The sequence below is a fragment of the Trichechus manatus genome, unplaced genomic scaffold (assembly GCF_000243295.1).
Source record: "Trichechus manatus latirostris isolate Lorelei unplaced genomic scaffold, TriManLat1.0 scaffold00017, whole genome shotgun sequence".
Lineage (NCBI taxonomy): Eukaryota > Metazoa > Chordata > Mammalia > Sirenia > Trichechidae > Trichechus > Trichechus manatus.
The window spans coordinates 20,339,337-20,366,663 of NW_004443953.1; the positions used below are offsets into that span (position 1 = coordinate 20,339,337).

Here is a 27,327-nt window from a genome sequence, read left to right on the forward strand (position 1 = left end):
AGAACCCAAATTCTAGTAAAAAGACCAGACTTAATGGTCTGAGACTGGAGGAACCCCAGAAAGCATGGTCCCTGGACTCTGTCAACCCAGAACTAAAACCATTCCTGAGGCCAACTCTTCAGACAAAGATTAGACTGGACTGTGGGACATAAAATGATACTTGTGAAGAGTGTGCTTCTTAGCTTAAGTAGATACATGAGACTAAATAGGCAGCTTCTATCTGGAGATGAGATGGGAAGGCAGAGGGTCAGGAGCTGGTTGAATGGACATGGGAAATTGGATGGAAGGGAGGAGTGTGCTGTCACGGTATAGGGAGAGAAATTAGGGTCACATAATGTGTGAATAAATTTTTGTATGAGAGACTAACTTGAACTGTAAACTTTCACTTAAAGTACAACAATAAAAAAACAAAAAGCACCTGTTCCTTAAAAAAGGGGTAGGAGAATAGAGCAAGTGGTTAATGACATCATGGCCTGGGCAAATAACTCAGTCTTAGAAAACAATACAGTAGATAATTATTGGATCTTTTTGACCAGTGACATCCTTGTTTTGCAGGTGTGTACCACCACTGGGCCTTAAGGGCTTCTGTAAATAAAATGACTCGGGGTTTCCTTCCACTGGGTATTCTATTGTGAAACCATTGGGTGAAGTGGAGCTTAAGTTTCTAATACTGTTAGGTCAGCTTTATTGGAGCTGGTTTTGTAGTATGACCACCTATTTAAATTCCTTCATGATTTTACTTTCTGAGAGCTGGAGGACTCAGCTTAGATTTTCAGTGGAAGAGCATCATTGGAAGTCTCCATTGTCTGGCACTGCAGGTCTCCTGTAGGAGAGAGGTGGAGACAGAGGAGCCGTGGCTGAGGCCAAACCAGGAGATGATTACTGTTTTCAGGCTGCAGCCCCTGCCCTCTTAAAAATCAGACGTGCCTCTTGGCTCTAGTGATGGGAGAGGAACCTGTCTTCAGTTGGCTGATCAGAAACATGTCATTTGTCCTGAAGAGAGGCTGTACTACCATTCACTTGAAGTTGGAATGGTTAGGAGAAAGGGGAAACTGAACTAGTTGGTCTTTTTTTTCTTACGCCCATAGATATAGAATGAGCAGTTATTTTGGGCTATGAGGTTTTTGTTATCTTTGGATAACAAAACAGTAAATAGAGGTTCACACAATCCAGAAATGGCCTCTGTGGTCCACAAAAGTTGGTGTTGCTTGAATGATGGCAAAAATATTTCAGGAGCTGGCAGTGTTCAAAGCTGCTCATCAGCAAGGATTTGTTAATCACCTAAAGGTGTGTGCTCTAAATTAAATGTTGAATGGCATAAACAAAGATGGAGTTCTACCGTAAAGGCACTTATATATCCAGATAAAGTCTACTTTAAACAACTGCTCTATGAAAAAAATGCTGTTCCCTGCATTAGTGGCCTCTAGTATAAACTTTTTGTTATTGGTTTAAATAAGTTAGATTTATATGAAATAGTCGACATTTTCATGTCCTTATCCATGCAACTGTTTATCAGAAATAACAATTTTGCCCAATATTTATGCTTCCTGCTAAAGTGCATGCCAGGCTCCAGAGGATGAGAGATAGGCAGGATTGGTCAGCAGCCCAGGCATCAACCACGGGAAGTCTCAGGCCGCAAGCAGAACACATGTAGACCTCCTGGTTAGTGCTGCCTCAATGCGGAAGGACCCTAAGACCCACAGATCCACCTACCCACATCTCCAGACTTTGCTCCCCCACCCCAAATTCACTCACCGACCAAAGAAACTTTACTTTACAGATATTGGCCAGCTGGGGGTGAGGTGGGAGGAGGCTCAGAAGCTGAAGTTCTTGCCTAATTTAAACGACAACAATAACAACAGTTCAATGAAATAATGCTTCTTATAGTTGAAGAACTACGTTTCCACTTAAGCGTAATTGGAATTTACCAAAGCAATGTTTAACCCTTTTTCAAAAGGCCCAATTGAATATAACAGACATTGCCTCTTACACTTTTTTCACGATTACAAAGCAGGTGTAAAAAATAAACCACTAATAAAGGGTAATGGCAGTTTGCAGACAGGTGTTCTTAGTTTCATCAAAAGAATGACTTGTAAATTCAGTCTTATAAATACTAAAGAATGTCTCTTAAAAAGTTATAATAGATCTTGTGGGTGCTTCCCCAAGTGGATTAATACATTAGAGTCTGGATTCAAATTCCAAATAAAACCAATGAATACACATAATTACATCCCATTTGCCTTAGTTTACGTTATTACTTTTTCTCAGAATTGAGCTGGAATCAACCACTTTTGACTTTGTGTAATTGCACTTGGTAGGGAGACATAAGGGCCTGGAAAAATAAGCCAGTTTGAGGTCACCTTCATCAATAGCTGTCTTATCTTTGCAGCAACAAGTATATTTCTTAGACCAACTCTGGTTCAATAGGAATATAATGGGAGCCACATATGTAATGTTAAATTTTCTAGTAACCATATTAAAAAAAGTAAAAAGGGACAAAGGGAATTAGTTTTAGTAATATATTTTATGTAACCCAGTACACCCACTCTTCACTTATCAACATGGTTAGATTCCAAAGACCAGGTTGTTATGTGAACATCAGCATTATGTGAAAATGGAAGATGACCACATCAAATCACCAAATGGATGATAACTACATCATTACACAACTGCCAAATTTCATCATTACACAGCTGCCAAACCACTGAGAATCATGGCACAGCCCAGTTCACACGACAGAACCTTAACCCTTAACCTGCACCTTGGCATTTGTTACTGCCAGATGTACGTCTTTAATGTGCAAAATAGCTGGATAGTAGATCTTTTACTTTTGTCGTAAATGTAAAATGTCAGATAACACGATAGTCGATAAGTGAGGTGTAGGTGTACAGCCAAAATATCATTTCTAAGTGGACTCAATATGTTGTTAGGTGCTGTTGAGTCGGTTCCAACTCATAGCAACTCTGTACAACAGAACAGAACATTGCCTGGTCCTGTGCCATCCTTACAAGTGTTGTTATGCTTAAACCCATTGTTGCAGCCACTGTGTCAGTCCATCTCGTTGAGGGTCTTTCTCTTTTTCACTGACCCTCTTCTCTATCAAGCATGATGTTTTTCTCTAGGGACTGGTCCCTCCTGATAACATGTCTAAGTACCTGAGATGAAGTCTCACCATCCTCGCTTGTAATGAGCATTCTGGCTGTACTTCTTCCAAGACAGATTTGTTTGTTCTTCTGGCAGTCCATGCTATATTCAGTCTTCATTGTCTAGCTTTCACATGCATATGTGGTGATTGAAAACACCATGGCTTGGGTCATGTGCATCTTAGTCCTTAAAGTGAAATCTTTGCTTTTTAACACTTTGAAGAGATCTTTTGCAGCAGATTTGCCCAGTGTAGTGCATCTTTTGATTTCTTGACTGCTGTTTCCATGGGCGTTGATTGTGAATCCAAGTAAAATGAAATCTTTTACAACTTCAGTATCTTCTCCGTTTATCACAATTTTGCTTATGGGTACAGTTGTGAGGATTTTCGTTTTATGTTGAGGTGTAATCCATACTGAAGGTTGTAGTCTTTGATCTTCATCAGTAAGTGCTTCAAGTCCTCTTCACTTTCAGCAAGCAAGGTTGTGTCATCTGCATAATGCAGGTTGTTAATGAGTCTTCCTCCAATCCCGATCCCTGTTCTTCTTCATATAGTCCGGCTTCTCACATTATTTCCTCAGCATGCAGATTGAATAAGTATGGTGAAAGGATACAACCGTAAGACACACCTTTCCTGACTTTAAACCATGCAGTATCCCCTTTTTCTGTTCCGATGACTGCCTCTTGATCTGTGTACAGGTTCCGCATGAACATAATTAAGTGTTCTGGAATTCCCATTCTTCGCAATGTTATCCATAATTTGTTGTGATCCACACAGTCGAATGCCTTTGCGTTGTCAATAAAACACAGGTAAACATCTTTCTGGTATCCTCTGCTTTCAGCCAGGATCCATCTGACATCAGCAGTGATATACCTTGTTCCACGTCCTCTTCTGAATCCAACTTGAATTTCTAGCAATTCCCTGTAGATGTACTGCTGCAACTGCTTTTGAATGCTCTTCAGCAAAATTTAACGTGTGTATGATATTAATGATATTGTTCGATAATTTCCACATTTTGTTGGATCATCCATCTTTGGAATGGGCACAGATATGGATCTCTTCCAGTCAGTTGGCCAGGTAGCTGTCTTCCAGATTTCTTGGCATAGACAAGTGAGTGCTTCCAATGCCGTATCTATTTGTTGAAACATCTCAGTTGATATTTTGTCGATTTCTGGAGCCTTGTTTTTCGCCAATGCCTTCAGTGCAGCTTGGACTTCTTCTTTCAGTACTGATCACATGCTACCTCCTGAAATGGTTGAACGTCGACCAATTCTTTTTGGTATAGTGACTCTGTGTATTCCTTCCATCTGCTTTTGAGGCTTCCTGCATCATTTAATATTTTCCCCATAGAATCTTTCACTATTGCAACTCGAGGCTTGAATATTTTCTTCAGTTCTTTCAGCTTGAGAAATGCTGAGCATGTTCTTTCCTTTTGGTTTTCTATCTCCAGCTTTTTGCACGTCATTGTAATACTTTACTTTGCCTTCTCGAGCTGCCTTTGAAATCTTCTGTTCAGCTCTTTTACTTCATCATTTCTTCCTTTTGCTTTAGCTATTGACGTTCAAGAGCAAGTTTCAGAGTCTCTTCTGACATCCATTTTGGTCTTTTCTTTCTGTCCTGTCTTTTTAATGACCTCTTGCTTTCTTCATGTATGATGTCCTTGATGTCATTCCACAACTCATCTGGTCTTCAGTCATTAGTGTTCAACACGTCAGTCTGTTCTTGAGATGGTCTCTAAATTCGGGTGGGATATACTCAAGGTCGTACTTTGGCTTTCGTGGACTTGTTCTAATTTTCTTCAGTTTCAACTTGAACTTGCATATGACTCTTCCACAGTCGTCCCCTGGCTTTGTTCTGACTGATGATACTGAGCTTTTCCATTGTCTGTTTCTACCGATGTAGTCGATTTGATTCCTGTGTATTCCATCTCACGAGGTCTACATGTATAGTCGCCGTTTATGTTGGTGAAAAAAGGTATTTGCAATGAAGAAGTTGTTGGTCTTGCAGAATTCTATCATGTGATCTCCGGCATCGTTTCTGTCACCAAGGCCATATTTTCCACCTATCAATCCTTCTTTGTTTCCAACTTTCACATTCTAATCACCAGTAATTATCAATGCATCCTGATTGCATGTTCTGTCAATTTCAGACTGCAGAGGTTGGTAAAAATCTTCAGTTTCTTCATCTTTGGCCTTAGTGGTTGGTGCATAAATTTGAATAATAGTTGTATTAACTGGTCTTCCTTGTAGGTGTATGGACTTCAGGATAGATCTTGAAAAAAATGTTCTTTTTGACGATGAACACAATGCCATTCCTCTTCAAGTTGTCATTCCTGGCATAGCAGACCATATGATTGTCCAATTCAAAATAGCCAATATCACATTTCAGCTCACTAATGCCTAGGATATCAATGTTTATGCATTCCATTTTGTTTTTGGTGATTTCCAATCTACATTCATACTTCGTGCATTTCACATTCCAATTATTTATGGATGTTTGCAGCTGTTTCTTCTCATTTTGAGTTGTGCCAGATCAGCAAATGAAGGTCCCGAAAGCTTGACTCCATCCACGTCATTAAGATCAACTCTACTTTGGAGAGCCACCTCCTCCCTAGTCGTATTTTGAGTGCCTTCCAACCTGGGGGAGCTTATCTACTGGCACTATATCAGACAGTGTTCCTCTGCTATTCGTAAAGTTTTCACTGGCTAATTTTTTTCGGAAGTAGACCGCCAAGTCCTTCTTCCTAGTCAGTCTTAGTCTGGAAGCTCAGCTGAAACCTGTCCACCATGGGTGACCCTGCCAGTATTTGAATACCAGTGGCATAGTTACCAGCATCAAAGCAACATGCAGGCCCCCACGGTATGACAGACTGACAGATGCATGGCAGTGGGGAGTCAATATAGAAAATTATTAATATTTTGCTTTTTTTTTTTTTCACCAGGTCTTCTAAATACATTGTGTATTCTACACTTACAGCACATCTCAGTTTGTTCTAGCCACATTTCAAGCACTCAGTAGCCCATATGTGGCTACCTGATTGCACAGCACAGTGTTGTGCTTAATGGGGCAGCTGGAGGTGAAGCTGCATATCAGGCAGGAAGTCTTTATGTGCAAACTAGGAGTTTTAGTTTTATTCTCCAGTCTATGAAATTTTAAGCAGAGAAGTGACATCTTTGATTTTGTACTTAATCTGATGGTCTCAGGGAGGATAGCTTACAGGGGAGAGATTTAGGGGTGGAGGCTTAAAAAGAAGGGTGTTGTAGTGGTCCAGGTAAGGAGCGATAAAAACCAAACAAACACTATGGGGAATATGGACCAAAGGAAGTATGTCTGAGAAAGATTTAGGACATAGGATCATAAGGATTTTGTGGGACTATTAGATGTGAAGAAAGGAAGAGGGAGTAATCTAGGATAGTTGTCAGGTGTCTGCCCTGGCCAGTGGGACCAATAATATTGCTAACTGAAATGGAAGGAGATCAGGTTGTGAGGGAGAGATGACATCAGTATGGGACATATTGACTGAGGTGCCTTTGGAACAGGCAGGTGGGTATGTAGTTTGACATGGAAAGGGTTGGTCAGAGAGAATGTGTAGAGAACGTAAAAAGACTGGGTAGAAACAGCCTTTTAAAGTGCCAACTGAAAACTGTCACAGTTAACAAGGAGATGTGAGGCTGGCGTAATCAAGGAAAGCTTCATAGAAAAGGTGGGATTTAAGCAGGATTTTAAAGAGTGGGTAGGATTTAGAAAGTCCAAGAAGATAGAAGAGGCAGCAGGAATGTAGAGAGGTGAGAACATATCACCCTGTTTAAGGGACATGGTGAATAATAAACACGTCCTGCTAGGCCAGAAGGGATTAGGGCTGAGATCAAAGCTGGCCTGATTTAGTTTGCAGACATGTGTTTGGCTTGTGTAGGATTGGATCACACAATGTTCTAAATTTAAGTTAGGTGCCAACATTTCCACACAAAAACCCAGATTTCTGACTTAAAATAAAAGGAGGGTGGTGGTAGATTTGGCAGTGTTGGTAGTTCTGTGTGGCAGTAATCAGCTGAAGCTGACTAGTAACTGCTCCCTTTTGTATAACTGCTCCTTTTCCCTCTCTCTCCAGCAAGTCTGTTTTACTTGTTTATGTTATTTGCCTGGGTCCTATAGACATTTGTGCTTTCTACCTCTGAGCCAGGGATCAGTATGTGATAAAGACACAAAGGAAGATTAGGAACAGATTATTGAGTGAGGGCTTTGAATACCAAGCTAAGGAGTGGGCAACCGTTGAATAAGGAATTGATGAAATTAAAGCCGTATTTTAGGAGGAGTATCCTGAATCAGTGTGAAAAATGGAGAGCAGTTATTAGTTTTGAAAGAGTAGAGAGAGAGGCGATGGTGTTGGGATATTCAAGTAAGCCTAAAAATACAAAATGGAAGTCTCTTAGGGAGAGGTCATCCAGAAATGTTATTGCTGCCACACAAGAACCATCTGGGTCATTGAGCTTGCTTGGAAATTTGCGTACAGACTTCCAGAGTTTAGGCTGTTTAGTGTAGGGAACAGTGAGTCTGATTGTTTGCATTGTTATAATACCTCAGTGATTTCAGAGAAACATTGGGAGTATGGGTGTCCTTTTTCTCCCTGCTGTGAGCACAGATAGGTGATCATTGAGAAAATGGAAGTGCTAAGCAAGGGATGGCAAACTCTGAAATTCAGGTTGTGAGAGCCAAGCTGGTGGCTGAGCTGCGTGTTTTGTCATCCAGTGTAACACTTGCCTGGTCACACTGATTTAAAACATTGTTGGGCATTATGGAAAAGTCAAGCAAAACATGTTTATTGTTTGTGGCTTGCAGGTTGTTGGTTTGCAGTCACTGTAGTCACTGTTCTAAGTAGATATAAATTGAAGGAAAGGGTCTTTTATTTTTTAAATAGGCTAAAATTAATATCTGACAATTATTAACTGTGTGCCAGGCACTATTCTAAGCTCTTTACATAAATATTTAATTCTCACAACAACGCTCTGAAGTAGATGCTATTACTCTCTCCATTTTACAGACAAGGGAACCGAGGCCCTAGAGGTTAAGAACTTACCCAGGGTCAACAGGCTGAAAGGATGGAACTAGAACTTGAACCCAAGCACTTTGATTCTCTGGAGGCTTTTAACCACTATGTTAAACTGCCTCAGTATCTTTATTTGTTCTAATGCCATATAAATAAGAACCTTATGCTCTTATTCTGAAAGCACCAGTATAGCCTATTTCAGGGGTGTCAGTTTGGTCCAGGTACTCCTAGAAGAAATGAAACTCCAGAATCGACTCTTACAGACCTGCCTTTCAGGGGAGCAGATAATGTGCTAGGTCCTTGGGCAATCTTGGCTTGGAGCTGAGAGAACAGGGTGTGTTGTGTGTTCAAAGGTCTATTTTCTTCCTCTCACTAATGGCTCAGTGTTAGCTTACAGAGTGTGTCGGGTAACCCTTTATTAAAAAACAAACAAACTCAGTTCTTCTTATACAAGCTAAATCATATTAGATTTTCTTCATATATGTTTTAATGAAAAATTATCACAGAACAAATTTTATAAATACTTGAATTTTCATGATATTGTAGAGAAGCAAAGGCATTCGTACAAAGCCTCACAACTCGGCAGGTTTTCCTACAATGTTTAATGTAGTATCTTTCTCTTTGGTCTGCAGATGAAACATGTGAATGAAAGATTTAAAGATGAAAATAACAAAGAGGTGGTTCTGATGTGCATTGGCATCACTTCAGGAGTTGGACGACTGCTCTTTGGACGGATTGCAGATTATGTGCCTGGAGTGAAGAAGATTTATCTACAGGTAGTTTCTTAAGACTTCTTCCCCCAGCAAATTTATGCTTTTGCCTAATGACTCATTAAATATACTTACTTGCTTAAGTTCCTCTGTAAAAATGAGAAATATTTTCTAGAACATAACTTCTCCTACGGGAAAATCAATCTAGGGCAAGGGTTTTAGACATGAGAGATTGGCTATCAAACAACAGCCTTCTTTATTTTGTCATGGAACTCCCCCAAACCAAAATTTTTTTTGCCTATTGCTTTTTCTAAGAAGAATGTTTTATTTTTGGCATAGGTGTCATGGATTAAATTATATCCCCCCAAAAATGTGTGTGTCATGATTCCCAGTATTGTATGATTATGTACCATTTTGTAATCTGATGTGATTTCCTTATGTGTTGTAAACTCTACCACTATGATGAGGTTATATATGATTTCCTCATGGGTTGTAAATTCAATCACTATTATCTAATAGATGGATTAGCAGCAGTTATACCGATGAGGTTTACAAGATTGGATGGTGTCCTAAGCCAATCTCTTTTGAGATATAAAAGAGAGAAGCGAGCAGAAACTCAGGGGAACCTCATACCACCAAGAAAGCAGTTCCGGGAGCAGAGCATGTCCTTTGGACTTGAGGTTCCTGCGCTGAGATGCTCCCAGACCAAGGGAAGACTGATGCATCACAAGGACCTTCCTCCAGAGCCGACAGAGAGAGAAAGCCTTCTCCTGGAACTGATGCCCTGAATTTAGCCTACTGGACTGTGAGAGAATAAATTTCTCTTTGTTAAAACCATCCACTTGTGGTATTTCTGTCAGAGCAGCACTAGATGACTAAGCCATTAGGTCTGAGAGACATGTGCAGATCCTGTGCCTTTTGCAATATGTTGTGAAATTCAGGGGAGTGCGTGTCTTTTGAGCTTCTTTATTGCAAATTGCCTCCTGAGTGTTGTAGGGTGTAAACTGAATGAATGCTAACTTTAAGGTCATTATTGCTACTCATTCAACAAGTAATGTAAGTGACTCCTTCATGCAGCACACTGTGCTAAGTGCTGCAGAGTTCAATGAAACATGGTCGGTACCCTCAGTTAGTAGCTCCTGGTCTCATGGGGAGACAGGTGAAACATGTTGTAGCACAGTGCAATAAATAGGTCATTTCACTGATAAGGAAATCACCAGAAATCACTGGTAAAGGTCTAAGCAGGCTTCTTGGGCAGGCTGAGTGTTAAGAGATGAGTAGTACAGGGAAAGTCAGCACAACTGGACTAAACCAAAGCTAAGAAGTTTCCTGAATACAGCCAAACACTTCGAGGGACAGAGTAGCAGGGGTGGGCGTCTGGTGACCATGCTTTCACGGGACATCTAGGTCAACTGGCATAACAAAGTTTATTAAGAAAATGTTCTGCATCCCACATCAGTGAGTGGTGTCTGCGGTCTTAGAAGCTAGCGAGCGGCCATCTAAGATGCATCAATTGGTCCCAACTCACCTGGAGTAAAGGAGAATGAAGAACACCAAAGACATAAGGAACGTATTAGCCCATGAGACAGAAAGGGCCACATAAACCAGAGAGTTCATCAGCCTGAGACCAGAAGAACTAGATGGTACCCGGCTACCACAAACGACCACCCTGACAGTAAACACAACAGAGAGTCCCAGATGGAGCAGGAGAAGGGTGGAGTACAGAACTCAAATTCTAGTAAGAAGACCAGACTTAATGGTCTGACTGAGACTGGAGGAACCCCAGAAGACATGGCCCCCGGACTCTGTCAACCCAGAACTAAAACCATTCCCGAGGCCAACTCTTCAGACAAAGATTAGACTGGACTATGGGACATAAAATGATACTCATGAAAGTGTGCTTCTTAGCTCAAGTAGATACATGAGACTAAATGGCAGCTTCTGTCCAGAGGCAGGATGAGAAGGCAGAGAGGGTCAGGAGCTGGTTGAATGGACACGGGAAATCATCGGTAGAAAGGAGGAGTGTGCTATCCCAGTATGGGGAGAGCAATTAGGGTCACATAACTATGTATAAATTTTTGTATGAGAGACTAACTTGAATTGTAAACTATCACTGAAAGTACAACAATAAAATAAAATAAAAATAGATGAGTAGTAGCTATATAGATAAGGAAGACAGAGAAGGGTGTTCCAAGCAGAGAAAACCACACGGGCAAAGATGTGGAGGTGTGTCATAGTACGCTATGTCTGGGAAACTCTAAGTAGTGTTTGAATGGAATAAAAGGAGAGTAGTAGATGGACTGACTTGAAGAATAGGCAGGAGCCAGGTTTTGAAGGGTCTTTATGTGTACAAGAGGATGAATTCTGCCCTGAAACCTACCAAGAACCATTAAAGGATTTTAAGCAAGGGAGTGACATGACCTGAGCTGTGTTTTAAAGATAAATCCAGTAACTGTAAAGAGTGGAATGGAGTAGAAGAGGAAGAGTGAGGTAGATAGCCCCAAAAAGCCACATATTGTATGATTCCATTTATATGAAATGCCCAGAATAGACAAATCCATAGACGGAAAGTGGTTACCAGGAGCTGGGGGAAGTAGGAAATGGGGAGTGACTACTTCTGGGTATGGGACTTTCTTTTTGGACTGATGAAAATGTTTTAAAATTAGTGGTTATGGTTGTACAACCTTATGAATATGCTAAAAAAATTGAAGCGTATGCTTGAAATGAGTGGATTTTATGGCATGTGAATTATATCTCAATAAAGCTGTTATTTAAAAAAAAAAAAAAGAAGAATGGAGGCAGAGGGACTAGTTGGAAATGAATAAAGTAGTTTAGGCAGGAAGAACCAAGACGGAGATATTGGGATCAAACGGAGTAAAATAGGGATAGAGGGATGAGAGTTCCATGGAGCCATCTCCTAAGCTGGGCCTAAGATTTGTGGCTTGGGCAAGAGAGTACATGGTTTTGCTATTTAGTCAGATGCAGTAATTCAGTAAATCGGGGTAGGATAGTGAGTTCATTTTACGATGTTAAGTTTGTGGTGCTCCACCTTGACAGGGAAGACAACAGAGAGTCCTGACAGAGCAGGAGAAAAGTGGGGTACAGAACTCAAATTCTACTAAAAAGACCAGACTTAATGGTTTGAGACTGGAGGGACCTCGGAAGACATAGCCCCCGGACTCTCTGATAGCCCAAAACTAAAACCATTCTTGAGGCCAACTCTTCAGACAAAAGATTAGACTGGACTATGGGACATAAGATGATACTCATGAAGAGTGTGCTTCTTAGCTGAAGTAGATACATGAGACTAAATGGGCAGCTCCTGTCCAGAGGTGAGATGAGAAGGCAGAGAGGGTCAGAAGCTGGTTGAATAGACACAGGAAATCTGGAGTAGAAAGGAGGAGTGTGCTGTCACAGTATAGGGAGAGCAACTAGGGTCACATAACAATGTATGTATAATTTTGTATGAGAGACTTAACTTGATTTGTAAACTTTCGCTTAAAGCACAACAGTAAATTAAAAAAAAAAGTTTGTGGCACTCTGGGAAAGTCACGCTGAGTTTGGAGCTCATGAGTGAGACCATGGGGATTGCATGGGGTATATGGGGTAGGTGGAAGACTAGGGGCCTGCAAAGGAGACGGAGTGGGGGTCGATACAGTGGTAGAGAAAAAACAGGGAATAGAGTCTCTCCAGGGACAGGAATGGTCAGTAGTGTCAGTAGCTAGTGAGAGGTCAGGCAAGATAAAGACTAAAAAGTTTTCATTGGTTTTAGCAACAAAGACTGTTAGTGACCTGACAGAGTAGTTTCAGTGGAGAGGCAAGTACAGAAAACACTCATGATCAGTTGAGTAAATAGAAATATAGACAACTTTGTCATAAAGGTTGGTTGTGGTAGTCTAGTACAACTAGTTGGTGCCCAGCTACCCCCATCTACTGCTCTGACTACCATCACAATAAAGGGTCCTGGACAGAGCTAGAGAAAAATGTAGAACAAAATTCAAACTCACAAAAAAAGACCAGACTTACTGGTCTGACAGGGACTGGAGAAACCCCAAGAGTATGGCCCCCAGACACCCTTTTAAGTCAGTACTGAAGTCACTTCTGAGGTTCACCCTTCAGCAAAGATTAGACAGGCCCATAAAACAAACATTAATGCATATATCTCAACCGTGTGTTCGAGACTAAATGGGTATACAGCCCGGGGGCAAGGACGAGAAGGCAGGAGGGGACAGGAAAGCTGGATGAATGGAATTGGGGAACCTAAGATGAAGAAGAGGAAAGTGTTGACATGTCGTGGTGTTGGCAACTAATGTCGCAAAATAATATGCGTATTAATTGTTTGAGAATCTAATTTGCTCTGCAAACCTTTGTCTAAAGCACAATTTAAAAAAAAAGAAAAAAGAAAAGTTGGTTGTGGGAGGAAGGTAAAGGAGAACCAGAAGGGGAACTTGGGATGTGAGGATTGAGCATTTCTACTCATTTTATAGGTGAGGCCGTGTTCAAGCAGAGCCTTGAAGGAGAGGTGAAGTTTGGTACAGGAACGTGATGGGCAAAGGCATTTATTACAGATAAAGTAACTTCCATTAATAGCCATCACCATGTATTGAGCATTTTCATGTGCCAGAAGATGAACTAAGTGCTATATATCCATTATGTCATTATTTCCATTTATAGATGTAACCACTGAGCAACAGAGAGGCTACATCGCTGTGGGTGTCTGTGTGTGTATAGGTCCAGGCAGCCACAGGAAGAAGTCTCATCACACAGCTAGAAGGTAGTTAATTATAGGCAGCTGGTAGAGTACTGCTTTTTAAAATGAATTTACTGTATTGTGATCATTCCCCCCTTTATCTGTACCTCATCATGGATATCCTTGCTGGGCATTTAGCAGAATATTAAGTCTTGTTCTCAAGTGTCAAGGAGCCCTCTAATGGACATTTGCTGCATTACGGACTCTGAATTTCCTTACTTTCATTCAGGAAATTCCGAGTGCCTATGGTTTGGGTTTGGACTTTGCCCCACGCACCAGCCTACACGCTGGTGAGATGAATACAAACAAGACAGATGTGGTCCCTGAGTTCCTGGGGCAAGACTTGAGGCAGGAAAAAGCTGAGCATGTTGGTAACTAAAGAAGGCAAGGAGAGTGGCATGGGAAGAGGCTGGAAAGCTAGGAGGGGTCAGATTATAAGGGGCCTTGAAAGCCAAGATGAAGAGATTGCTTTAGTGCAGTGGGCCTTTGTTGAAGAATTCCGTGGTCTAATTTTACATTTTAAAATCACTATGTTGTTTTGTGTGTGGAGGATGGATTACAGGGAAGCGAAGCAAGAGTGCAGGAAGGAAGGAAGACCAGTTAGGTGATCAATGCAGTGGTCCAGGTGAGAGATGATGGTGGTAAAGTTGCTAGAGTGGATGAAATCATGATATATTTTTTACATCAACATTTTACTCCAAAACAACTTTAGAAAGTCTTTCCCCTACAGAGGGGTAATCAGGTCATTTGCAACCTACTGGGGACACATTTTAATGAAGTACTTCAAGTAATTCACAGAAGAAAATATAACCTTTCCTAACCTGTCTGATGTTCGGTCTGCAGTTACACAGCAGTTAAGTCGGTATTGTGGGTTAGATATTTCATTTTGGGTGAAAGGTTAGCCACAACGTGGCTTCTTTTAGATATTATCTAATTTTTTTCATCCAAATGTGGTGCACTGTTTGTGGCACCCATGCTGAGTCACAGTTGAGAAGATTACATTTCAAAGAGGTTATGAAGAAGAACAGGAGGCCTTCTGTGTGCCCTGTGCTGCTGGGAGCTGCCAGTGGGCTCCATCTTGTGAACACAGTAACACAGGAGATAACACAGACCTCACCCACCAGGATACTGGACTACTCCTGACAGCACTCCCCTCTGTCTTTCCTTTTTCCTGGCTTCCCCTGCCCTAACTTCCCAAACAGTGTGATTTTTGATGCTTGGCTCTTTCTTGTCTGCTGCAGCTGACTCCAGCTGTTCCTGGAGTCTCTGTTCATTCCCATTTCCCTCCCTCCCTCTCTATCTGGCTGTCTGCCTTTTGGCCCAGCCTTTAAGGGTTGGGATGGCCCTGCTCTTTATTTTCCCTCCTTTCCTTTCTCTGGTGACATGTTTTCTCAGGTACACCCACTCCCTGCTTCCATCTGTCCTGGCCTAACCTCGTGGGGCTGTGACAGTTTTTCTCCCTTCCTGTCCCTTTGAAGCCAGCTCTGGAGGTGAGTAGCATCCGAGCCTTGAACACTGGTGACACAGACACACTTCACCACCCTCCCAGACGGCCTAGCATCTGGTCGCAGTCACCAAAGGCTTGAGGACTGCAGCGCAGACATGAGTTCACCCCGGAGTGCCACCGACTTGTCTCCAGAACCAGCAGAGGCTGTGGTGAGGATTCCTGGTGACGGCATATGTAAAGTGCCTGGCCCAGGCTGGATGATTAGTAAATCCTTGCTTTTACTGTGTTTTCATATTCTATTAAATACCGAAGGCAGATCCTGATTAGGAACAGGTCTCAAGAAAGGAGACCCTGGTTGCTCTGAATTTTGCTTGTAGATAACAGAATTTAGGAGTTATATCTCATGCTTTTGCTTAAACCCACTGCCGTTGAGTCGATTCTGTACCATAGTGACCCTGTAGGACAGAGTAGAACTGTTTCCTAGGCTGTAATCTTTACAGAAGCAGACTGCCACATCTTTTTCCTGTTGAGCGGCTGGGGGGCTCAAACCTCCGACCTTTTGGTTAGCAGCTAAGCACTTAACCACTGTGCCACCAGGGTTCCCGCTTTTTCTTAAGGGTTCTTCCATCAAAGTCCTGGCTTCCAGCTATTTTTAACCTAACAATTTCAAATGCTGAGCCGCTCCTTCCAGAAGAGACAGTTGAATTGCATTATCTAGAATAATGGTTAAAGAAACTCTTTACAAAGTTTCCCAGAGTGTGTGCTTTACTGGGAGAGGAAAGGCTGTGCCCTGGTGTCTCATTATCATCTTTCTTAAGCTCACAAACCTGTCTTTCTAGTCACCTTAAAGTTACTACAGGTTTGTTTCTGTCTTTAATATGTAACTGTTTCAGAGGGACAAGAGTGTTTCAAAGGTTTGTAAGTATAACTTCATAATGAAACAACTGAAAACTTTGGGTTTAGATCACTTTCCAATTGTGTCATATTTCTCTGTGACATGGACACATTGAAGTGTGGACATCTTGTCCATGTATGTAAAGTAGACAAACCCAAACAACATGTGGGTACACATAGAAAAGGTCTGGAAGGATGTAATGTAAATTGTTGAGTGGTTTTTCCTGAGGAAGAGAGTGGGCATAGATTGGGGGAGAAGGGGGCTGAAGGAAGACTCACATATTACTGTATATATTTCTCTGAGGTTTGGATTTTTTTAAAGAAAGTGTACATGAGTTAGGAGCCCTGGTGACATAGTGGTTAAAGCACTCTGTTGCTAACCAAAAGGTTGTGGTTCAAACCCACCAGCCACTCCTCGGGAGAAAGATGTGGCAGTCTGCTTTTGTAAGGATTTACAGCATTGGAAACCCTATAGGGCAGTTCTACTCTGTTCTATAGGGTTGCTATGAGTTGGAATTGACTCCATGGCAGTGGGTTTGGTTTTTGGTTTTATTCATGAGTTACTTTTGTAATTTAGATTTTTTGTAACTATGACTTCCATATCCATCTTCCTGTGTAAGCTTTTCTGTTCTGGTTCAGGTAGAGTGAACTGATCAGTGTTGCTTTTTTTTTTTTTTTTTCATTCCTTTTGCCTAAACATACCTTTTTGGCATTTTACATTTTCCTAAGGATACCTTGGGACAAGGGCATATGCTTTACTAAATGTAAGCTATTTCCAAAATAGTATCCAAATACTTAACAATTCCCCGCCTTGTTTTTGCTTCTGTATCTCAGTTGTTAGGCCCACATAAGGAGGCTCCATAGTCTCATCTAGGCTGTGGCACTGGGTTGAATGTGTCACCTGCCAGTTCTTCTGTCAAGCAGAAATGGCAGTCCACGTGCCATGGAAAAAAGTTGGACAGACTGTAAAGCACTCCAAAAGTACTGTGGCCTCTGTGTGCTTCAGAGGAGCCAGCCACCTGGCTATGTGGCCTCAATGTTTCCTTTTAGTTTGTTATGGAACGGCAGAATTCTGCTTCTGACTGCTTTCTGTCCTTGGTATGTAGCCGGAGGCTCCGAAAGTCTGGAAACTTTATATTGAATAAACTTATTGGAGCAACACTGGAATCTAACTGTGGCCAATTATGTGTCTGTCTCAAAAAATGCCTTCTGTTTATTCTTTGCCAGGTACAGCTCATTTTTCCTCTTGAGCTACACTTCAATTCCTGAGCAAAACTTAAACTGACACTTCTTCAAGAATATTGTGCGTGCATGTGTGTGTGTGTGTGAGATAGAAATGGGAAAGGCAATAGCAAAAAAATTTTTTTTGTTCCTAGATATGTAAAATAACTCAGAGAGAATCATTCTTCTAGAGCCTGTGATGTTATGACAGAAGATGTTTCTTTGGATGGTCTTAACAAAAGCAACATAAATATCTAAACTTTCACTTCCTTATTAAATGTCAGTGCCAGTGCCTAGAGCTTAGGGGTCTTTGACTCCTTTATTAAATCTAACCAGAGCTGCTGTATTTGAGGAAAAAATGATTGTACGTAATACTGAATTTATTCTTTCAAACTGAGCCCTACTATTTACAGATCGATATTTGATGTGTGGATCAATATTTATTTTGGGAAGTGATGAGGAAGTACCGGACCTCCTATTATGAATAGTTTATTAAACCTTGGAATGTGTTCCTTGTGTCTCAGTTATCCCTGAATATAGAGAATAGGTGTGTCTCACCAGTTTGGCCTACTTACCTCCTAATTCAGCTACATTTTGGGTAGTAGCACTTTCTGGGAAAGAGAATAGTTTCTCACTACTATACCAACATATAAGGTAAAAGAAGCTACTTATTTTCTGAGAAACGATAAAGAATAAATGTATAAATTTCTATAAGCTGAATTCTTAAAGGATAAACAAATTCTTTTTTAAATAACTAAATTAATTTTAAATAACTAAATTATTATCAAATAATTTAAAAAGAGACTATAAATTAATACAGTTTGAATTGAAAAAGAACTAGCAGGTAAAGTGTTAAGAGATAATATGTTTGAAATATATAGTATTAAATTTGAAGCTCTTAAGTGAATGATTCCTTGCAAATCTGGTCAAAGAACAAAAATTTGAGGGGGCTGAAAATGGATAAAGAAACCAAAAAATTGTCTACCAAAAGTAAAGTGCCTGGGTCTCGCATTACACAAATTGTTCCCAGATAACATTTGTTTATTGGGCAAAATTGACTTTGTGCCAAGTACTACACTAGGCTTTTTAAAAATTCACTAAGTAAAAAATTCCACAGAGCTGGTTTTCTTATCTTAGAAGAAATTGGTACTGAACAAAATAGGAAAAGAACGTGAAGCACATGAAAAGAAAAAAATATTCTTGAAAGCTAATCTAGTATAATTACAGTGGCATGGTTGGGAACATTTGGTCCGTGGGCCTTGCCAATTAAACACGTTAAATCTGGCCCCAAAGCGTCCATAATTTTTATCCTAAATTCTCTGGAGTTTGTGATTATAGATATGTTTCTAAGCTTTAAATGACTTTCCTTGTTTATCTCCTTGTATGCTTGTAGTTGAATGAAAAAAAAAAAAAAAGAATATTAAGGTTTGTCTGGTTAGTTTTTCAATAAAAACTCAAATCCTTACCTACTTGTTAATTTCAAACCGCATCCTACATTTTGATTTATTTTTACATCTTTTTTTGTCTTAATAGATGGGGCAATTAAAGCGTCAGGAAGTTTTTTACTTGCTCAGGGTCACACAGAGCTAGAACCTGGGTCTTGTCCCTCTGAGCCCTGGTTCTCTCCTTCTGACCAGACTGCAAACCCAATAGTTAACCACTGCTAAGAGATTATACTTAGAGAAAAAGATGTTTAAGTAGAAAATAAAAAAATTGGGAGAATGGCGAGATTTTGTTGAGTAGAGTTGCTAATGTGAAGTGCCAGGCTTATTTTCAAATAGCCAACTCGGATTTTTCAACTAATCATAATTTTATATAGTAAAGCTGTAGTCTAGTAATAAAAATGAAAAATTTATTCAGCTGTATGGTATAATAGTGTCAAAAAGAGACCAAACCTCCAGTTTGGAACATTTTTCAAGAGCGTGTTTCTTATTGTGGTGTTGTGATATTAAATGGAGATTTGTGACCCCACCCTGGAATCACAGTCTGCAGCTTTAGGAGCTGCTCGTGATCCTGGTGTGCACTAAGGTTGTGAGTGGCTGCCCTGAGGTGTACTAGCAAGCTTGGTATTGCACAAGTGTGCTTCATTTGATCTCCCTTTTCTTCCCAGCCCCAGGGTAGCCTCTAGAACGGTTCATCTATTCCCTGCTGTTGCCCTCATGACCACTTGGACAGTTAGTTAATCTCTCCTAACATCACTGTCTTCATCTGTAAAATGGGAATAACATTAGCACCCAACTGACAAAGTTGTGATGAGAATCACTAGTGAGATAATGCATCTACAGTGTTGAGAGCAATGCCTGGCACTTAGTAAACACTAAATAAATGATAGTTACTATCATATGCATGAAGGAGCCCTGGTGGCACAATGGTTTGCAGCAAACCAAAAGGTTGGTGGTTCAATAAGAAAGGAAGGGATACTTCCAAATTCATTCTATGAAGCCGGCATAACCCTGATACCAAAACCAGGAAAAGAAATCACAAAAAAAATTACAGACCAATATCCTTCATGAATATAGATGCAAAAATTCTCAACAAAATTCTAGCCAGTAGAATTCAGCAGCATATCAAAAAAATAATACATCACGACCAAGTGGGATTCAAGGATGGTTCAACATTAGAAGATCAATGCAATCCACCACATAAATAAAATAATCACATGATCATCTCAATTGATGCAGAAAAGGCATTCAACAAAGTCCAAAATCCATTCCTGACAAAAACTCTCAATAAAATAGGTATAGAAGGGAAATTCCTCAAAATAATAAAGGCATCTATACAAAACCAACAGGCAACATCATTCTTAATGGAGAGAGGCTGAACGCATTCCCCTTGAGAACAGGAACAAGACAAGGATGCCCTTTATCACACTCTTTGTTTAACATTGTGCTGGAAGTCCTAGCTAGAGCAATAAGACAAGAAAAAGAAATTAAAGGGCATCCAAATTGATAAGAAGTAAAGCTGTCCCTATTTGCAGATGATATGATACTCTACATAGAAAACCCTAAAGACTCCACAAGAAATCTACTGGAACTAATAGAAAGATTCAGCAGAGTAGCAGGATACAAAATAAACATACAAAAATCAGTTGGATTCCTATACACCAATAAAGAGAACGATGAAAAGGAAATCAGGAAAGCAATACCATTTATAACAGCCTCTAAAAAAAATAAAATATTTAGGAATAAATCTAACCTGGGATGTAAAAGACCTATACAAAGAAAACTACAAAACACTACTGCAAGAAAACAAAAGAGAACTCTGTAAATGGAAAAACATACCATGCTCATGGATAGGTAGACTCAATATCGTGAAAATGTCAATTCTACGCGAAGCAATTTACAAATACAATGCAATCCTCCAAATACCAACAGCATTCTTAATAAAGAGATTAAAAAACTAATCATTAACTTTATATGGAAATGAAAGAGGCCCCAGATAAGTAAAGCACTATTGAAGAAGAAGAATAAAGCGGGAGGACTCACACTACCTGACCTCAGAACCTACTGTACAGCTATGGTAGTCAAAACAGCCTGGTACTGGTACGACAGACACATTGACCAATGGAACAGAATTGTGAACCCAGATGTAAATCCATCCACCTGCGGTCACCTGATCTTTGACAAAGTCCCAAAGTCCATCATATGGGGAAAAGACAGTCTTTTTAACAAATAGTGTTGGCAAAACTGGATGTCCATCTGCGAAAAAATGAAACAGGACCATACCTAACACCATACACAAAAAGTAATTCAAAATGGATCAAAGATCTAAATATAAAACCCAAAACTATAAAGATTATAGAAGAAGAAATGGGTCAACGCTAGAGGCCCTAATACACGACATAAACAGGATACGAGCCATAACTAACAATACACAAACATCAGAAGATAAGCTAGATAACAAAAAGAAACAATCTTTAATGGTTATGAGGGAGGGGAGGGGTGAGGATGGAAAAAACAGTAAATAGACAATAGATAAGTGGTAACGTTGGTGAAGGGTTAGACAGTACACAGTACTGGGGAAGCCATCACAACTTGACCAAAGCACGGTCATAGAAGCTCCATAAACACATTCAGACTCCCTGAGGGACCAAATTGCTGGGCGGAGGGCTACGGGGACCCTGGTCTCGGGGAACATCTAGCTTAATTGGCATAACAGTTTATATTAAAGAAAATGTTCTACATCCTTCTTTGGTGACTAGCATCTGGGGTTTTAAAAGCTTATGACTGGCCATCTAAGCTACTCCACTGGTCTCACCCCGTCTGGAGCAAGGGAGAATGAAGAAAATCAAAGACACAAGGGAAAGATTAGTCCAAAGGACTAATGAACCACAAGTACCAAAGCCTCCACCGGACTGAGTCCAGCACAACTAGATGGTACCGGGCTACCACCACAAACTGCTCTGACAGGGATCACAATAGAAGGTCCTGGACAGAGCTGGAGACAAATATAGAACAATATTCTAACTCACAAAAAAAAATACTTAGTAGGTCTGACAGAGACTGGAGAAACCCCAAGAGTATGGCCCCCGGACACCCTTCTACCTCAGTACTGAAGTCACTCCTGAGGTTCACCCTTCAGCCAAAGGTTAGGCAGGGCCACAAAACAGAACAAGACTAAATGGGCACACCAGCCCAGAGGCAAGGACAAGAAGGCAGGAGGGGACAGGAAAGCTGCTAATGGGGAACCAATGTAGAGAAGGGGAGAGAATTGAAATGTCGTGGGTTGTCACAAAACAATATGTGTATTAATTGTTTAATGAGAAACTACTTTGCTCTGTAAACCTTCATCTAAAATACAACTAAAAAAAAATAATTCCAGTTAGCTTTCTTAAAAAAAAAAAGGTTGGCAGCTCCGTGGAAGAAAAGACCTGGAGACCTGCTCCTGTAAAAGAATACAGCCTAGAAAACCCTATAGGCAGTACTACTCTGTCACACTGGGTCACTGTGAGTTGGAATCTACTTCAAGTCACCTAACAACATACATACTTTTTCAAAACCTGATGCTTTTTAAAACATTTATTTCTTCTGCTGAGTAATGCAGTGTCTGGTTTTAAGTAATTCTTTGCTTAAAAAGGTTATTGAATTGTCTGCTCCCTCCTTTTTTTGTACCCACCGTACTTCGATTATACAACTATGGCAGGATCTGGAACACTTCATTTGCATTTATTTACATATCCCTCTCCCCACAACCCAAGGGTGGGAACCAGGTCTTATTCATTGTTGAAATCTCTAGCACAGTACCTATCAATTGGCAGCAAAATCACGTGTTTGATGCCTGAGTGAATTTGAGCTGATAGTCAAAGAACAGATATTTATCAGACACCGACCAGGTGCAGGATCCTTAAACCTCATAATATCAAGCCTAAAGATGATTTTGTTATAGACTGTGCCCTCAAAGAAGCTTACAGGCTGGAAGGCAAGGTAAGAATAAAAATAGTTACTTTCTCCCTTGTGCCTTAATGGAAATACTGAGGAAGTGCTAGGGGAACTCAGGGAGATGATGATGGAAGTTGATTATGTATATAAAATCAAGATGAGCTGAGGGAAAAAAACAAAACTAACCAGTAATCACTTAGAAGTCCTGAGCATGTTGCTCAGTAACTGTAAAGTTTGCTTTTCCAGAGAGCAGAGTTGACATTGTGGTGTCTGTCCTAGGTACTCTCCTTTTTCTTCATTGGTCTGATGTCCGTGATGATTCCCCTCTGTAGTGTCTTTGGGGCCCTCATTGCTGTCTGTCTCATCATGGGTCTCTTCGATGGATGCTTCATCTCCATCATGGCTCCCATTGCTTTTGAGTTAGTTGGTGCCCAGGATGTCTCCCAAGCAATCGGATTTCTACTCGGATTCATGTCTATACCCATGACGGTGGGCCCACCCGTTGCAGGTAAGTGTAATCATTCTCCAGGTATTATATTAATTCATAGCATTTTCCACTTTAGTTCCTAAGTTTCACTTATATGTAAAACATATCATATCACAATTTATTGATTATTGGTCTTTTGCTTTTGTGTGTGCCTTATGTATAACATCTTTAGAAAGACCAGCTGTAGAAGAGATTTGCTGGGGAGTTCTTCTTATCCTTGCTGGCATCTAAGATACTTTGTAAAACACCTAACAGTAAGCTTCTGGGCTTTGCGCTTTCACAGGTCCTGTATTTCACTTACTGTGTGCTTTGGGGAATGGGAAAATGGCTTCTCTTTTTTAAAGATAAAGATTCTGAAAGATTTCTAAATATGTATCTTATAAATGCTTTATGTAAGAGATAATATCTCCCTGAGGGGTAGCTGATGAAAAATAACATTTAGTGTAAATAACCCAAATTTCCGTCAATGGATGAATGGATAAACACATTGTGATATATATATATATATATGTATACATACATACACACATAGGATATTATTCAGCCATAAAAAAGAATGAAGTACTGATACATACTACAGTGTGGATGAACCTTGAAAAGATTATGCTAGTGAAAGAAGCCAGACAGTAAAGGTCACATATTGTATGTTTCTATTTATGTGAAATATGCAAACAGGTAAATCCATAGAGACAGAGAACAGATTGTTGGTTGTCAGTGACTAGGGGAAGGGGGAATAGGGAATAGCTGCTTGATGGGTACAGGTTTTCCTTTTCGGGTGATGAAAATGTTTTGGAACTAGATAGAGGTGGGTTATACAATGTTGTGAATTACTAAATACCACTGAATTGTTCACTGTACCTCACAGGAAAGGCCTGGTGATCTCCTTCTAAAAAATCAGTCACTGAAAACCCTATGGAGCACAGTTCTACTCTGATACACATGGGGTTGCCATGAGTTGGAATTGACTCGATAGCAACCTTTTTTTTTTTTTTTAAAGTATATGTTGTAGCTTTGGAAATACCTAAATGACGGTGTAAAGATGTCTCAAGTTCAGTATTACTTGGATGCCAGTGTCAATTAGTATTGTAACAAGATTCAATAAAATTTAAATGTACGTATTGTCACCTGTTTTTGGCATATGAAGGCATCAGTGGAAGTTCAACTCAATGCATTCCCATATTGAGAACCACGTATATCTAGCAAATTCACCATTGGTGAACCTAGTCAGAAATCAAGCAAGCAGTCAGTACTGGGCAGACTAAATAGATTCCATAGAGTTTATATTCTAAAGGTCACAGTTCTCCCTGAAGGAGAACTTTCCACTTTTTCTCTTCTCACCCAGGCAATACACCGCTCATTCTTATTTTTACACCCTACAAGCTTAGCTAAAGAGCCCTGGTGGTGCAGTGATTAAGCACTCAGCTGCTAACCAAAAGGTCAGCGTTTTGAACCCACCAGCCACTCCATGGGAGAAAGATGCAGCAGTCTGTTCCCATTTTACAGCCTTGGAAATCCTGTGGGGAAGTTCTACTTTGTCCTGTAGGGTCGCTCTGAATCAGAATCGACTCGGCGGCAAATGAGTTGAGTTTGACAAGCTTTGTTATAGGGTTTCCAACTCCACAGTAGATTACAAAACCAGCATTTTAGCAGGAATGATGTTTGCTACCACAAGTGACTGATAACAGACCAAGAATAAGGAGAGGTAACAGGAAACTTCCAAAGCAGGCAGAATAACAACACATAGCAAGACACAGCAGAAAGCCTCAAGCTCACCAGAGGTTCTGGGGGCATCATGGTATTACAACAAAATATAATAACTAGTGTTTCTAAGGGTGAAAGGCTCGGGTATATATGGAATATTCTCATTTAAAAAGATAAAGAAATTGTGTATTTCAAGTATATTATGTATTTAAAGATACTGTGTATTTTAGATTTCTATCCAGAATGAGTATGTATATATTTTAATATGTTGGTAGTTGACAAATCATCAACTATTTATTTAGCAAAGTCAGATATTCAGTACAATATGTTCCTTGGACATTGAGATAACTGAGGTCTTACAGTAATTATTAGAGTTTAAAAACACTAAGATAACTTAAAAAACCCAGAGTACTGGATTTTGTTAGAGAAATTAGAAATAAGGAGCACACTAAATAAGTTTTTAGAAGCAGAGCCCAACGATCTATTAAAGTGCCGCACATAGATTCTTACATTTTCCTCCATTTGCTGACAAACCTTAGTGTCTTTCCAAAATGTATTTAACAATCTAACTTTTTCATCCAACTCTTAGATTTATAATTTTGCATGATTTTGGATTATAATTTAAAATGGTTTCATGTTATTTCATTTAAAAAAAAAAAGGCTCAAGATTGGTTTGAATTGTAGACATTTTGAGTGAGGAAAGTTTCATCTTGATGGTCTGTCCAACTTCTGCTGAAGCAGAGACTTTTACACCATGTATCAGAATATCCCAAATGGCCTCTGAGGGGTTTTCAGAAAGCCAAAGCTTTTCCTTGCAAATATTTCTAACAAGTAATATCTTGGTATGAAAACTTAGAGGCCTAGACTCTGTGACAAGAGTAAAGATAGGAGATCTTCGTATCAGAAAAAGTTTGTTTCAGACCCATTTCCTTAAGAAAAAGTTATTTCTTTTTCTGATATAAAGATCTCCTATCTTTACTCTTATCACAGAACAGTATGAAATGTACACACTTTGAGTTTTGTGTGAGAGAGAAGTTTCATCTTGACAGTCTGTCCACCATACCTGAGATGTAGTTTGAACCAGTTCTCCTGAGGTGACATTATTAGCTTGGGACTAGGCCGGACTGATCAGAAACCCCAAAGAGTTCCACTATTATCTGTTGGTGACAGCTTTTTCCCTTCTCAGGGTTACTTCGTGACAAGCTGGGCTCCTATGATGTGGCATTCTACCTTGCCGGACTCCCTCCCCTGATTGGAGGCGCTGTGCTTTGTTTTATTCCATGGATCCACAGTAAGAAGCAAAGAGGGATCAGTAAAACCACTGGAGGAGAAAAGATGGAGAAAATGTTGGAGAACCAGAACTCTGTGCTATCAAGCTCATCCGGACTCCTCAAGAAAGAATCTGACTCTGTTATTTAATGTCTTAAATACCTGCATCAGACTGGACTTGCTTTCAGGAGTTAAAGCAAGTTTTCCTTTTATATGAATTGCAAATTTCTTATTTTTTTAAATAACATCCTAGGAATAGCACAGTAATTGGGAAATAGCACCCTTATTACTACAGAACCATTTTTGGCCACGGAATAGCTGATATCCACGAGTCTGAGGGCAGTGACTCTGATACATGAAAACATGTCTGAAAGTCAAATTATATTTAATTGTGAGAATTTGAAGCTGTCAGTAAAAAGCAACTTTGGAAACTGTGAATGCTATTTAGCTTGTACAGATATTTAAAAATACCTCAAGCTGTACTGGACTGGAAATACTGTTTGTTGTCTCACTGGGTATCTTTATCTGGTACCTTTGTTTTAACTTCTGTTATTTGGAAACTTTTTACAAAATTTAACCCTGAATTCTGTGTAACACCAGATATACTTAAGCCTCAAGTCTATGTTAAAGTTACTTGCCTACTGTTAAATAAGCTATGAAATTATTAAGATATCCTGACTTGCTGCAGTGTTGAGAGACCTTTCTTGGAGCAGATGCTAATGATGTATTCAGCATCAACATGTGAAATGAAAGGTTCTTGTTCATAAAGACAGAACAGTTCAGAAATCAGGCATTCTTCCATTTATGTTTGTTTACTTTGAGTTTGTAGTGTTTTACTCAAGTAGTCAGAAACACCTCAATTTTCTGAATTTGTTTATATTGTAATAATAAAGTAAAATAGAATGAGTGAAAGATATTCTGGCAGTTTTAACTTAGAATTTTTCTGACTTCTGGATTTGTTAGCACTGTTGTTGCTGTTAGGTGCTGTTGAGTCAGTTCTGACTCAGCGACCCTATGTACAACAGAATGAAACACTGCCCGGTCCTGCGCCATCCTCACAGTCGTTGTTATGCTTGAGCACATTGTTGCAGTCACTGTGTCAGTCCATCTTGTTGAGGGTCTTCCTCTTTTTTGCTGGCCCTCTACCAAGCATGATGTCCTTCTCCAGGGACTGATCCCTCCTGATAACATGTCCAAAGTATGTGAGACATAGTCTCACCATCCTTGCTTCTAAGGGGCATTCTGGTTGTACTTCTTCCAAGACAGATTTGTTTTTTCTTTTGG

General features: G+C 40.0%; 1 protein-coding gene across 1 annotated transcript in view; it reads left to right on the forward strand.

The window, feature by feature from the left end:
* The window catches only part of SLC16A10 (solute carrier family 16 member 10), a 144,587-nt gene extending 117,639 nt beyond the window's left edge, over positions 1-26,948 (forward strand). Inside the window, exons 4-6 of the mRNA XM_004372469.2 lie at positions 8,819-8,962; positions 22,866-23,094; positions 25,961-26,948. Of these exons, the coding sequence (XP_004372526.1) occupies positions 8,819-8,962; positions 22,866-23,094; positions 25,961-26,193 (606 nt within the window). The 3' untranslated portion in view covers positions 26,194-26,948. The remainder of the gene's footprint in view (positions 1-8,818; positions 8,963-22,865; positions 23,095-25,960) is intronic.
* The last annotated feature ends 379 nt before the right edge of the window (positions 26,949-27,327 follow it).